Below are 14,132 nucleotides of genomic sequence, written 5' to 3' on the forward strand. Positions count from 1 at the left end.
GATTGTCTTTGAACAAGGTGGAATTAATAATTAATTTACAAAATATTTCATCTAAATAATGAAAATAATTTGTGAAATTATTGATAAATATAATCTTGCTTGATGGAATATAATTGATTATTTTAAAGAATGAACAGTTAATATCACATCAATGAACCTTTATTGGCTACCGTCTATAGAAGGCATTGACAAGACAGAGATTCAGCAACCTTATTTCGCTATCTTTCTCCAATGCCATTATAACTTGGACCTCAACTATAGTTTGGGACATCATTAATACACTGATTAGGAGTGAATGAATGATCTCATTGATCCATAACCCATTCATTGATTCATTAACTCATTCATTGATCCATTAACCCATTTATTAATCCATTGGCTCATTCATAATTCCATTAACCCATTCATTGATCCATAAACCCATTCATTGATCCATTATCCCATTCACCGATCCACCAACCCATACATTGTTCCATTAACTCATCCATTGATCCATCAACCCATTCATTGATACATGAACCCATTCATTGATTGATTAACCCATTCATTGATCCTTAACCCTTTCATTGATCCATCAACCCATCCATTGATCCATTATCCCATTCATTGATCCATTAACCATTTTATTGGTTCATAAACCGATTAAGTGAACCACTCATTGATTCATAAACAATTTATTGATCCATTAACCGATTTATAGATCAATCAGACCATTTATTGATCTAATAACCCATTTATTGATCAATTAACCCATTCATTGATCCACGAACCCATTCACTGAACCATTGACTCATTCATTGATTCATTAACTCATTCATTGATCCATCGAATCATTTATTGATCCATAAACTCATTCATTGATTCATTAACTCATTCATTGATTCATCAACCCATTAACTGATCCATTAACCCTTTCATTGATCCATCGAATCATTCATTGATCCATTAACCTATTCATCGATCCATAAACTCACTCATTGATCTATAAACTCATTCATTTATCCATCAACCCATTCATTGATCCATTAAATCAGCCATTGAACCATTAACCCACTTATTGATCCGTCAACTTATTCATTGATCCATTGACCCATTCATTGAACCATTTAACCATTCATTGATTTATTAATCAATTCATTGATCCATTTACCTATTAATTGATCAATTAACCCATTCATAGATCCATTAACTCATTCACTGATCCATTGAACCATTTTTTAATACATTATCCCATTCAATGCTCCATTCACCCATTCATTGATTCATTGACCCATTCATTGATCCCTTAACCCTTAACCCATTCATTGATCCATTAACTCATTCATTCATTGGATACACCCATTCCACCCACTAGGTTATCTAATATTTGCAAAGTATTGCTACAACGCAGACTAGCTACAGCCTAATATGGGTTGAGGTCAGTAGCCGTACTGACATGTGGAGAAACCAGACTTTTGCTTCTCCTCCTATCCTGATTCCCTACCCTCTGTTTTTGTTGCAAGGTATTTAACTTGAAGGGGAGAGTGTGTGCCCGTGCTGTTGCTGGCCGATTCAGCCCTCGGCCCTTGGAATTCAGGGTGGGTGTAAAGGAGGATTAGGATAATCCCAACCAAGGAGACAGATCCGTATATCAGATCCCTCCAAATAATTATATTTATAAAGATAGTACCGCAGTTTGAACCAACTGCGAGCTGATGGCTTACAGACTGGATCTGCAAGCCCGGGAAGGGAAGAGGTGTTACTACATGACTCAAGGTAAGGGCTATGGGGTGAAGGTAGAGCGGAAACTGTGGGAATGTTAGTGGTATTCAATAACTCAGAATTTGTTAAGTAGTACACAATCCAAACCAACCGCGATTTGACGGCGAGCAATGCTGTACATGCAAGCCTGGAATAAGGGTTATAGAAAGAAGGATTCAGGGCGGAGTTCAATAACAAACGGTATGGAGCTTTGTTGGGGTTTACACAATTTGAAACTGCGGGCGGTCGGTGTGCAGACTGGATCTGTGCACCCGGTGTTGGATTGAAATCAATGGTGAAGTGTATGAGGTATAGGGTACAGGATACAGAGTATAGAGTTTGAGGTATGGAGAATAATTCATCAGGTCTAAAGAACAGAGATTCATTGATAAAATTAATCCATGAGTTCCATAATTAGATCCATAAACCCATTTATTTATCCAGTAATCATTGATCCATTAGCCCATACATGATGATCGATACATCCATCCATTGATCCATCAACCCATTCATTGATCCATTGACCCATCTATCTATCCATAACCCATTCATTGATCCATCAACCCATTCATCGATCCATCAACCCATTCATCGATCCATCAACCCATTCATTCATTCATTAATGCATTCATTGATCCATTAACCCATTTATCTACTCATCAACTTATTCATTGATCTATTAACCCATTCGTTGATCCATTGACCAATTCATTGTTTGATTGGAGCATAAAATTAGTCTATTAATCCATTCATTGACCTCTCAACCCATTCATCGATCCAAAACCCATTAATTGATCCATTAACTCATTCATTGATCCATTAAGCCATTCATTCATTCGTTAATCCATTATTCATTTATTCACTCATTAAAATATTCATAAAACCCTGAATGATATTGAGACCATACCACATTAATATAGAATTGATCATTGATTTTATGAAATAGATCATTCATTTCATAAAATTGACCACATTAACAAAAAATTATCCCGATCATCAAAAATAATTCAAGAGAAGAGCTAGCATGCAGTTTTTGAGAAAAAAACCACTAGGTAGAAAAAACTACATTATTTAGGATTGTTTTTTTTTTTCACTAGCCTGCATGCTAGCTTCGCTCTTTAGTGGGATCCCGGTTGAATCCTCCAGGAATAAGACCAGCTCGCTTCGACGTACATTTCACTAGGATAAAAATGGACGAAATTAGGATAAAAATGGACCAAATTACACATCCCTATTAGTTTTGAAGACAAAAATGTTGGAATATCCAAATTATAGATGGTATAGTATACTATACCTTGGGTCTCTGTGAAGTCCATGCTTGTCTCACTTTTTTTTTCTAAAGGGCAATCTCAACAATTACTCTGTAATGTAAAGTTTTGGTTCAGGATAAGTAAATAGAGTCAACATTTATGATAATAAAAGTTTATTACTTGATGATAATGTTAAATATTTTGTCATAGAAGCTACATTTTGTCCTGTTTCAAGTTTAATTATTTATGAAATTCTTCAAAGCAATTACGGTCAGCATTTAGACAAAGAAAGACGTTACATTTCTTGCAACTAGCCCTACAAAGTTTTTTGCATCCTGGCAATCTACATTTCTTGAACACTGTTGTTTTTATTATTTGTGGCATGTGCTCTGCGTTTTTCTTTCTTATATAATCAGGAGGAATTGGAGTGATACGTTCTTTTGGTTGTGGCTGTAGTTCCTCCTCAGAATCAGACTCACTCACACTGTCATTCCCTACATTGCTAGCAATCAATCAACTTCTCCCCCAATATTATTTTTAATTCTCTCATCTGCATTATTCTTTTTTTTGAACCGGTTTTATCAATTATACTTTGTCTGTATTCGATCTAAGAATTTGTGACAGCAAGATCGGTAAAATGTAACATTGTCCGAATTGTCCATTTTTTTTGTTCGGGCTCTCATTGGACAGACAGCATTTATTCTGTCTGCAAGATCGATTCCCCCCATGTTTGGATTGTACTCCCTAATAACTGCCGGTCTTGTAACAGTAACAATTTTTTTTTCTCTTTTTTCGACCATCTCTCACATGTATCCAATGGTTCAGAGGCAAAATGACTGGACAACATCAATACACTTTTGTTGTCCATCCATTTTGTGATGCACATTTGGTGGTCAGCTCTAACCAGTGAATCCATAGACCCTCTGCCCTCGGCCAGTAACTGCTTTTCTGCCTTCAATCTGACAGTTTTTTGAAGCCTGTTTGATACAACAGTCCCTGTGGCCTTGATGCCTTTTGATAGCAGATTTTCAACAAGTTCTACCGAGGTAAAATATCGTTCTACCGAGGTAAAATATCGGTCATGATGAATTTAGTGACCAGGCTTCAGTGTTCTGACTAGAGTCATAACAGCTGCCTCACCCAATCCTAATGATTGATACTCATCAGGAAATGTAGTCTTCCCCTGGTAAAACAAAAAATCGCAAACAATTCCATTTGGATTGGCAAGTATGAAAACTTTCAAGCCTACTGGATTTGGTTTTCCTTTTACATACTGCCTGATTCCACATCGCCCCCAAACGGTACTATCATTTCATCTACTGCAATGTGAAGAGAACGAGTCTGTTTCAAACAACCTTCCCTCACACGATCAATGAAAGGCCTAAGTTTCCATAGCTTATCTCTCAATTTCATCTCAGTTGAAATATCATTATCAACTTTATTACTTTCAGGGAGGTCCGCAGCTTGAAAAATCTGTCCCTATTCATAGCATCAACTATCACTTCCACTTGCCACCTTTCCTGCCAGTACATCCTAATACTGGGATACTGCAGACAACTCATCATCATGGAGATGCCGAACCACGTCTTTATCTCATTAGCAGTTGTAAAGAGGGACTTACCAGTTACAAATAAAGAGGTTTGATTTGTTTCATCAGCAATTTGTTCAAACAACGCATTATCTACGTATTGGCAGAAGTAATCAACAGGATCCCAGCACTCAGTGATTTTCTTGGAGAATATAAAACTGTAAGTTCACTTTAAAAACTTAACTTTAAAAGTGTGAAGAAAAAGTGGATAATAAAGTTGATAACAAAGTCGGAACTTGACTCTTCACAAAATAAATTATAAAAACATCTAACAAGAAAAACTGGCTTTAGTCCCAAGGTATAGGATATTATACCTAAAAGAGATTTTGGCTGTAGAAAATGTTATTCAAAATATTTTGGCTCAGAAATGTGCATGTATATCGCCTGATATATCTAGAATAATATCCATTTTCATATCAGTGAAAAAAAAACTCCAAATTTAATTACCAATTGAAATAAGCGCGCGTTGATTAGAGGTTGAGCGTGTTGAGTCGGCCATTTTTGTCTGATATGCTTTGGTGTAGTCAACAGGTGGCGAATTGAAGAACTAATGGCTGGAGTAGTTAGAAAATGTTATACTAGATGTCGCTGTGAGCAGAATGACCGATTTTAGTTCACGATTTTTCACACTAGCAGCGTTGAAGTAGAGTATAGTATACTAGAGGACCCAGGAGTAGACCCACGGGACTGGGGAAACGATAGCCCCCCCCACTTAGCGTAATTGCGATTTGAGCATTACAGATCGTTTGTGCATCGTTTGTGCATCGTTTGTGCACGAATGTGCACGACCACTCTGTGTTTGTGCACATTTTTTAAGCAAGGAAATGGTTCATCACAGGAGTAAGGTATAGAATAGTAGGCAAGGGGAGCTGGGGAAATGCTATCCCCCAAACAGTCAGAAAACTCCAACTTTCGGCTCAATCATTTGTGCATCGTTTGTGCACGAATGTGCACGTACATGTAACGTTTGTGCACACTTTTAAGCAAGGAATTGGGTCGTTGCAGATGGAAGGTATAGTAGAGTGGTCAAGGGGGGCAGGGGAAATGCTGTCCCCCAAATAGTCAGAACACTCCAATTTTGCAACACAAAACACTGCAATATTTGCAAGATTGTGCTAGTACTTTCGCCTTTTATGCAGTCATCAATACTGATCAATACTGCTCATATGTGGAGCTAGATATTTTAATAAAATACTTTGGCGCTAGGAACTAAAGTCCAGTCACTAATACATTGGTGCTTGAAATTTATATTCTAGTGTTTATATTTACTTTCCTTGCCCTATTACCATATTACCCTATTACTGAAGATTGTATTCAACCAGGTGCCTTGCCGCGCCCAGGGACGGAGTATTCCTGGAAAATGTGATGGAAATCAATGAAACAAGTCTTCAGCTATCATGTGATACTACTTTCAAATTTCGGGCCCGCTATCAGCGGGGGGGGGAAGGGTTGTAGGTAACCAGGTCCCTTGCCGACCCCAGGGAAGGATTATTTCAGGATAATGTGATGGAAATCGATGAAACAAGTCTTCAGCTATCATGTCTTTTCTTTTTGAATTACTCATGTTTGAGTAATTCATAAAGTAGTACTATGGCTAGAACAGTTGGCTCTTCCACAGTTTATATTCATGTAGTGCTTTATAATAACTTCATCAGACTTCTCGGCTGTAAACTAATAAAAGTAACTACCTATTTATATCCCCAACTACAATATCACGACATATTTCAAAATTTGATTGGTAATTCTTTGGAGATTCAGCTTTCAGATTACGTTACCTTTCATTCTTACTCGCTATTATTCACCATTTACTATTCCAAGTTCCAAACCAATAAATGGGATATAAAAATAGCTTGTAAGACATTATAGGGGAATAAGTAGAATATGCTTCAATGAGTAAAGGCAAGCAATTTTACTTACAATCCCCTTCAAGCTGTATTACAAGATTTATTCAAATATTTGGAATTTTTATGGCGGCGGCAAGAAAAAAGCTCTCATGGCCATACTAAGGTAATGTTGTTAGTGTAGCCTAAATATACCATTTGGGCTGTCAATGGGCCTTACGAATGTCACACTTCAGTGAAACCGACAATTTAACGTGCCCATCCTATTATTGAAAGAAATTGGAATAGAATGCCTACCAAATAACTAAATTTCTGTTGTTTTGCAATTCAGATTGGCTTTTAAAATTAGCCGCCATTTCAAGTTTATATAAAAATAAAATCTGATCTCAGTTAAAAAGGCATTTTTTCCCATAATTCAAAATACCATTTCTGTTCATATACAGAGTGGGTGAAAAGTCAGAGAACGGCTTAATATCTCATAAAAAAGGTAATTTGACTGTGGGTGTGATTGGGGATCCTACTCAAATTTGAAATATCACTTTACTATGGCTTTAAAAATCTGGTCCGCCATCTTGGATCCACCATTTTGAATGCAACTTAATTTTTTTAAATAGGAAGGTGGTCATGCGTTACATGATTTTGAAACGGAATTGCAAGAAAAAGTGAATGCCAAAAACAACATATCGATATCTCAAATATTTTCGAAGATATTCACATTAATAATCAAAGCAGAAAGGAGAGAAGAAAGTATGAGCATGGCTTAGTGTCTCATAAAAAATGTGATTCCAAGGTGGGTGTTACTGGGAGTCCTTCTCAAATAGAACATACTGAAAATCTGGTCTGCCATCTTGGATCCACCATTTTGAAAATATTCACATTATTAAACAATAACACTCTTATGTGATTTCATTTCAGTTTTCCATGGTATTGATTAAAAATATGAATATCTTCTTAACATTTTGAGATATTGATGTGCGATTTTGGTCATACATTTTGTCTTGAGATTATGTATTGGAATCATGTATCGCATGACAGCCTTCCTATATAAAAAAATAAAGTTGCAGTCAATATTGTGGACCAGATTTTTTAATAATAGAAAAGTAGTATTTTAGATTTGAGTAGGATTCCCAATCACATTTACCATCCAATTACCTTTGTGAATGAGATATTGAGCCGTTCTCAGACTTCACCCATTCTGTATGCATCTCTCTTACATAAAATTTGGGTCAGTTTTTTATATTACATTCAATCAACAGATTACAAAATCTGTTCATTCTGTTAATGAACAGATTGAAATTAATGTCTAAGCATTTTGGATGAGTATCAGAGAATCGATATTTAAAGATACTGATAGTTTTCGATCGATATTTATGGGATTGCGATATCCAAAGCAAAAAATATCAGTAACCAATAGACTATTAGTAGAGTCAAGGAGGGGTTAAAGAGGGAAAAATTCTAGAAGGAAATTTTTCAACTCACAGTTCTGTTTCGGGAAGTGAAGAGGTAAACATATCAAAAACTCACTGTCTATAAGAAAATATCTCATGATTGATAATTAATTATTATTATTCCTATTGTAGTGCTATTTTCTCATTCCTTATATATTTATAGACATGCATAGTACAATATAATGGGAGTATGACATTGGATGATAATTTTCGTGGCTGATCCAGCCACATTCGTGCACAAACGAAGAACAAAAGATTGAGCCGAAAATTGGAGTGTTTCGACGGTTTGGGGGATAGCATTTCCCCTAGCCACCCTTGGCCATTGTATTATACCTCACTCCTGCAACGATCCATTTCCTTGCTTAAAAAGTGTGCACAAACGTTACATGTATGTGCACACTCGTGCACAATCGATGCACAAACGATTGAGCCAAAAAAAGGAGTGTTCTGACTGTTTGGAGGATAGCATTTCCCCAGCCCCCCTTGCCAACTCTACTATATCTCAGTCTTGTGATGATCCATTTCCTTGCTTAAAAAGTGTGCACAAACGTTACATGTACGTACACATTCGTGCACAAACGATGTGTAATGCTCAAATCGCAATTAAACTAAGTGGGGGGCTGGGGAAACGATAGCCCCCATTCAAATTTTCAAATAATTTGTTCAGTTTGCGTGCACGAACGCAGAGTGGTCGTGCACATTCGTGCACAAACGATGCACAAACGATGTGTAATGCTCCAATCGCCATTTGGCTAGGTGTGTCGTGGGGGGGGGGGTGCCAGCGAAATGTACGTCTCGCTTCGCTCAGTAACATTCTTCATTTGAGATTACTCCTTGGCGCTACAGCTCATTCAGAGCCGTGACCTTCAAAACATCTCTCTATTCGTCTCTATTGGCAACCTTACGTCCCCATCCCCAGACACCCAGCTTTCTAACGTCGTAATCCACATCCTCCAGTCAACGATTACTTGGAAGTTTGTTTGTTTTTAAATCTTCCCAGAGACTCTAATTAGAGTTTAGGAATTGTCAAAAATTATAGCACATACGCAGGCTACAAGAAAAAAACCTTTTCATTTGAGCTTGCTTGCTTAAAAGACTTTCGAGCTCAATTCAAACACCAGTTAGCTGAGAAAACGCTAAAAAACGTCGATTCCAGCGTGCCTTTGACGAACTATTGAAGCCCTCCCAAAAAAAAATTTCCAGACCCTAGCTGATCCTCTGGCGAATATGGATTTTTTCTTTTCATTAGTATTTATCGCGAAAAAGTTTATGTGAACTAAGTAGCTTGCGATTGAAGAAAAACCTCTGATAATTTCAATCAAAATAGATAGAAATATCTCTTCCAACGCAGAGACATAGTTGAGATATGGGAATTAGACTGTACCTAGTGTGGTTGAAAATAGTTCGAAAGCGGAATATGGGAATTATTTTATTCCAGTATATAGTTCTTGAAATTTGAGATACAAATTATGTACAGAACTTATAATACCTTATAATGCCTTTCAATTTCCAATTTACTTGAGAATATTGCAAACGAATGTATCGAGAACACAATGGAAACCTGGAGAAAAGAAACCCTCTTAATTAAAACTGCTATCACTTCAACTAAACATGTAGGCCTATATCACGTTTTACACTTTAGACTCTATTATCCTATGTGGACAAATAAAGTTGCTCCTGGCATTTCTTTGGCGTAATAACTAGTAACACACTGAGTTGAAGAACTCGCTCATGAAGTGAGTATTGTATAATTATTGTAATATTTGAAACTTTTATTCATACAGAGTTGGTGAGAATAAAGCTGGGTTTACACCAAAGTTATTAATACAATGTTAATAACTTAATCGTCATATATTCTATCAGATTGAACGGAGCTTGACAAACACATGTTGTGTTCATCAAGTGTATGATAAGTTATGTTCAATCTAATATAACCTATGAGGATTAAGTTATTAACATGTTGTTAATAACTTTGGTGTAAAGTGTAAACGCAGCTTCATGAGAGCATGGGGGAATATTTCCTTTACAAGAATAATTTGACTAAATTGACTCACTCCTTCGTCCGTTTTCGGAAGTTGCAGGTTTCAAATATTACAATACAACACTTCATGTGTTTCATTGGGGATCCAATTAGAAATGTGAAATTACTCTTCAAAATCTTTGACCCACATATGAATCTAATTTTTTTTCAATGAGAAGGTCATGTGATACATGAATTCGATACAGAGTTTCAAGGAAAAATGAATGGCGAAAACCGCACATTAATGATATCATTTTGTTGATGTAGAAGTTGTGAATATTATGTTGCGTATCAACTAGCTGGAATCATGTGTCAGTACATGAAGTGATAGCTTCCGAATAGCTTTAGCTGATGTTATGAATGAATGAATAAACTGTAGAAATTGCATAGTCTACAATGGATTCTTCAGTTGACTAAATGATAGCACATTTTTTCTTATGCACTTTCAATTTTTTTTTCATATCCCGAAAACGGACGAATAAGTGGATCAATTTTGTTGTCCAACAAACTTGACCCGTAGAAAGGTTCGAAGAATACGTGTTCAAAATTTGAAGCTGATTGATCAATTCTTTCTAAAGCTATTGTAAAACATACAAACAGACGGACAACGATGTTGGCATTATTGAAGCAAGATGAGCTCTGTGGATCAAGTTAGCTCTATAAGTTAGAAGATAATCTAGATAGTTATATCTCAAGTTCAGGCATATTCTGCGTATTTAGGCACCTACGCTCTCAAAAAATTATGAGTTTATAGTTTTAAACTAATGAGGCCCGGTTGCACAAAAGCTGGTAAGATTTTGATCATGATTAATTCCATGAGAACCAATCAGAAAAGACGTCTTTTCAAAAAAAAAGCCTCCTCTGATTGGTTATCTTGTTAGTTCATGGACTTATATCATGTTAGTTCAGAATTAATCACAGCTAAAATTTAACCTTTTTTGGCTTTTGTGTAACCGGGCCCTACGAGTTTATAGTTCTCAACTAATGAGTGTTTTCTTCTTAAGTAATCTCGTTGATGTTCAAATTCTGTTATTTTATTTTGAATTATTTGTATCTTTCCACAGTGTCAGAAAACGTGTTAATGGTAGAAGGTCATACAGCATCTAGACGTAATTCCGGCGGAAGCATGTAAGAATTCGATTCATAAAATAACATCATAGTACCCTTTTTTTGAAAAGTTATTGAAATAAAATAACTTATTAAAAACACAAAAAAGGGTAATATAATGTTATTTTATAAATAAAAATAAGTAGCACTGAAAAAATACATTTCAAAACTTACACTGAAATTTCTCTCGGTTGATTTCTTCTCACATAGCATGAAAATATATAGAACAAAATAGGAAAGACTCATTATGGAGAAAGAATATGGAGAGAAAAAAGGGAATTGTCTGTTTACTCCGTGGCCATAGTGAGATTCATCTCAAACCTCTCAGCATTGTATGGGAAGCTATTAATACTATTATATTATATTCATTATACTGGAAGAACAAGATGAATGAGTCATTGATGTGCAATACCACAGTTTCTTTTTCTCTACAGATACCTTGAAAAGTGACCATTTCTGCACTGATTGTAGGCCACAAAGAATCACTATTCCGCTCTAGTGCGCAAAGTATTACTTTGCGTTATGCAGATTTGCAGCATGACAACGCAAAATAGTTAGTAGGTTATATGGAGCGCCAGTGCAGAAAAATCAAAATTAAGTTGATAACACTGACTGTGGTCTACTTTATAATATGGCGGTGGAGAACGGCGTTACCTTGCCATTATGTGCCTTGATTAATTTCATTATTATTATTCAATTTTAAATAAATCAAGGTTTTTATTAATAAGAAAATTACACAGAAAAACTTTTGATGAATGAATGATTCAAAAAATTTTACCCATAATTACCCACTTTTCATATTCAACGGTAACTGTAGGAGAAATTTAATGTGGAATAAGATCAAAGTTCGTTTGCTGCACTCAAGAAATCATTATTCCGCACTCGCCTGCGGCTTGTGCGTAAACGTTTCTTTCGGTGCAGCAAACTGTCACTTTGCGCACAAGTTGCACAAATAACTATAGTGAGGTCCACGTTATAATGACAGTATTTGATCAACTATGGTTTTGCTATTCCTTTCTATCATTCGACAAAGCCGGTTGTACTATTCTTTTCTAGGTCCACAACGGTGCCAATTATGTTTTTGACAGTGTAGAAATATAATTAATTAATGCAGAGAATCGGCATCGCTATTCTTCTATCTTTATCCACTGTCATTATAGCGTGGACCTCACTATATTTCCATACTATTGAATTAATGTGAGGTCTACCTTATAACGACAGTGGAGATAGGAGGACAGCGTTGTCCAATGAATAATATTATTTTCTTCAACAATTGTTGTAACATTGCAGAACTAGGGGTAGTGGTGCTATCTTGTGTGTCAAATGATAAACAAAGATAGCAACATCAATGTTAATCAAATACTCATTATAACGTAGACCTCACTATAGAAGGAATTATTTAGAAAAAGACAAGTTATGAACAGGTGCAGACAAACAGCCAAACATACAATAACATTATCAATATCAATTTGATTTTGAATGAATGCAATATCTTTTTCGTCATATAAATGAAAATATAAAACTGAGTACCCTTTTAAAATTATTCCATCACAATATATTTTGGCTACTAATGCCATTTTCATTCAAAAATGGTACTGATATTTATATTATATTTATAAGTAGACCTTTTTCATCATACCTGAAAACTCACTTGTCACACTCGAAGGTAGCAAGATAAGCTCTACTTTGAATGAGTAGATTGTATATTGTATAATGTCGGTGAATAATAGTTGACAGGAAGACAGGAAATTGAGTGTATTTATTATTGCTTGCAGAGACATTGCATACTCGTTGACGCCGACAACATACTACCGCTCTCTGATTGGCTCACAAGGAATCGACTTGCGAGTGGGTCAATTTGTATCAGAACCTGCACTTGAAGACTCACAATCCGAAACTGTCACGTGAGTTCTGAATACGTCATGTGAATTAGAAAAATGTAGGAAAGTTATTGGAAGGAAATGACTTAATATTGTCAAAATCACTAAGGGTCGGTTTCCAAGCTCAGGATTTAGCTAAATTCTGGACTTTAAACAGCTGGAGTCAGAAAATTGGCTTTTCAATACGGGGCGCATTCGTGGTTTTTACTTTCCTTGCCCTGGTAAGGAAAATATTGCTTTCCAAAAAAATTAAGGTAGCCCCAATTTCTAAATTTCTATACGTTTCAAGGTCTCCTGAGTCCAAAGATTGGTTTCTGGGTATTGGTCTGTATATATATATATATATATATATATATATATATTATATATATATATATATATATATGTGTGTGTGTGGGGCGCATTCGTGGTTTTTACTTTCCTTGCCCTGGTAAGGAAAATATTGCTTTCCAAAAAAATTAAGGTAGCCCCAATTTCTAAATTTCTATACGTTTCAAGGTCTCCTGAGTCCAAAGATTGGTTTCTGGGTATTGGTCTGTATATATATATATATATGTGTGTGTGTGTGTGTGTGTGTGTGTGTGTGTGTGTGTGTGTGTTGTGTGTGTGTGTGTGTGTGTGTGTGTGTGTGTGTGTATGTGTATGTGTGTGGTGTATGAGTGTATGTATGTCTGTGTGCACGATATCTCACCTGCCAATTAACGGAATGACATGAAATTTTAAACTTTGAGTCCTTAAACTATAAGGATCCGACACACGAACAATTTCAATCAAATGCAATTCAAAATGGCGGCTTAAATGACGAAAATGGTGTCAAAAACGCGATTTTCTCAAAAACGGCTTCAACGATTTTGATCAAACGTATACCCAAAACAGTCATTGATAAGTCCATCAACTGCCACAAGTCCCATATCTGTAGAAAATCCAGAAGTTTCGCCCCATCTATGCAAAGTTTGATTTTGGATTTCCAATTATCAGGCTTCAGATGCAATTTGAACGAAACATTTTGGGAAAGATTAAGCATGGAAATCTCTACAATTAATGTTCAGTAACATTTCCACCTGATATTGAAAATAAGCTTGGAATTTGAGAAAATGTGATTATTCAAATGCAAACTTAATGAGAGAGACAACTGCTGTTGATTCTAATGTACCTAGAATGTATTCTAGGTTCCTTGGTTGATTCTATTAAGTTATTCACTGGAAGAGATAGCAGAAATGATCTCGTCAGCTAATTGATTTTAAATTATAATGGAAAT

At 35.8% G+C, this 14,132-nt stretch overlaps 1 protein-coding gene across 2 annotated transcripts in view; it reads left to right on the top strand.

The window, feature by feature from the left end:
* Positions 1-14,132, top strand: part of LOC111059816 — a 380,452-nt gene that overhangs the window by 108,359 nt on the left and 257,961 nt on the right. For both annotated transcript variants that reach the window (XM_039435597.1, XM_039435598.1), the window contains 2 exons: positions 10,952-11,015; positions 12,770-12,898. In XM_039435597.1, the coding sequence (XP_039291531.1) occupies positions 10,952-11,015; positions 12,770-12,898 (193 nt within the window). The remainder of the gene's footprint in view (positions 1-10,951; positions 11,016-12,769; positions 12,899-14,132) is intronic.

The sequence above is a fragment of the Nilaparvata lugens genome, chromosome 9, assembly GCF_014356525.2.
Source record: "Nilaparvata lugens isolate BPH chromosome 9, ASM1435652v1, whole genome shotgun sequence".
Taxonomy (NCBI): Eukaryota; Metazoa; Arthropoda; class Insecta; order Hemiptera; family Delphacidae; genus Nilaparvata; species Nilaparvata lugens.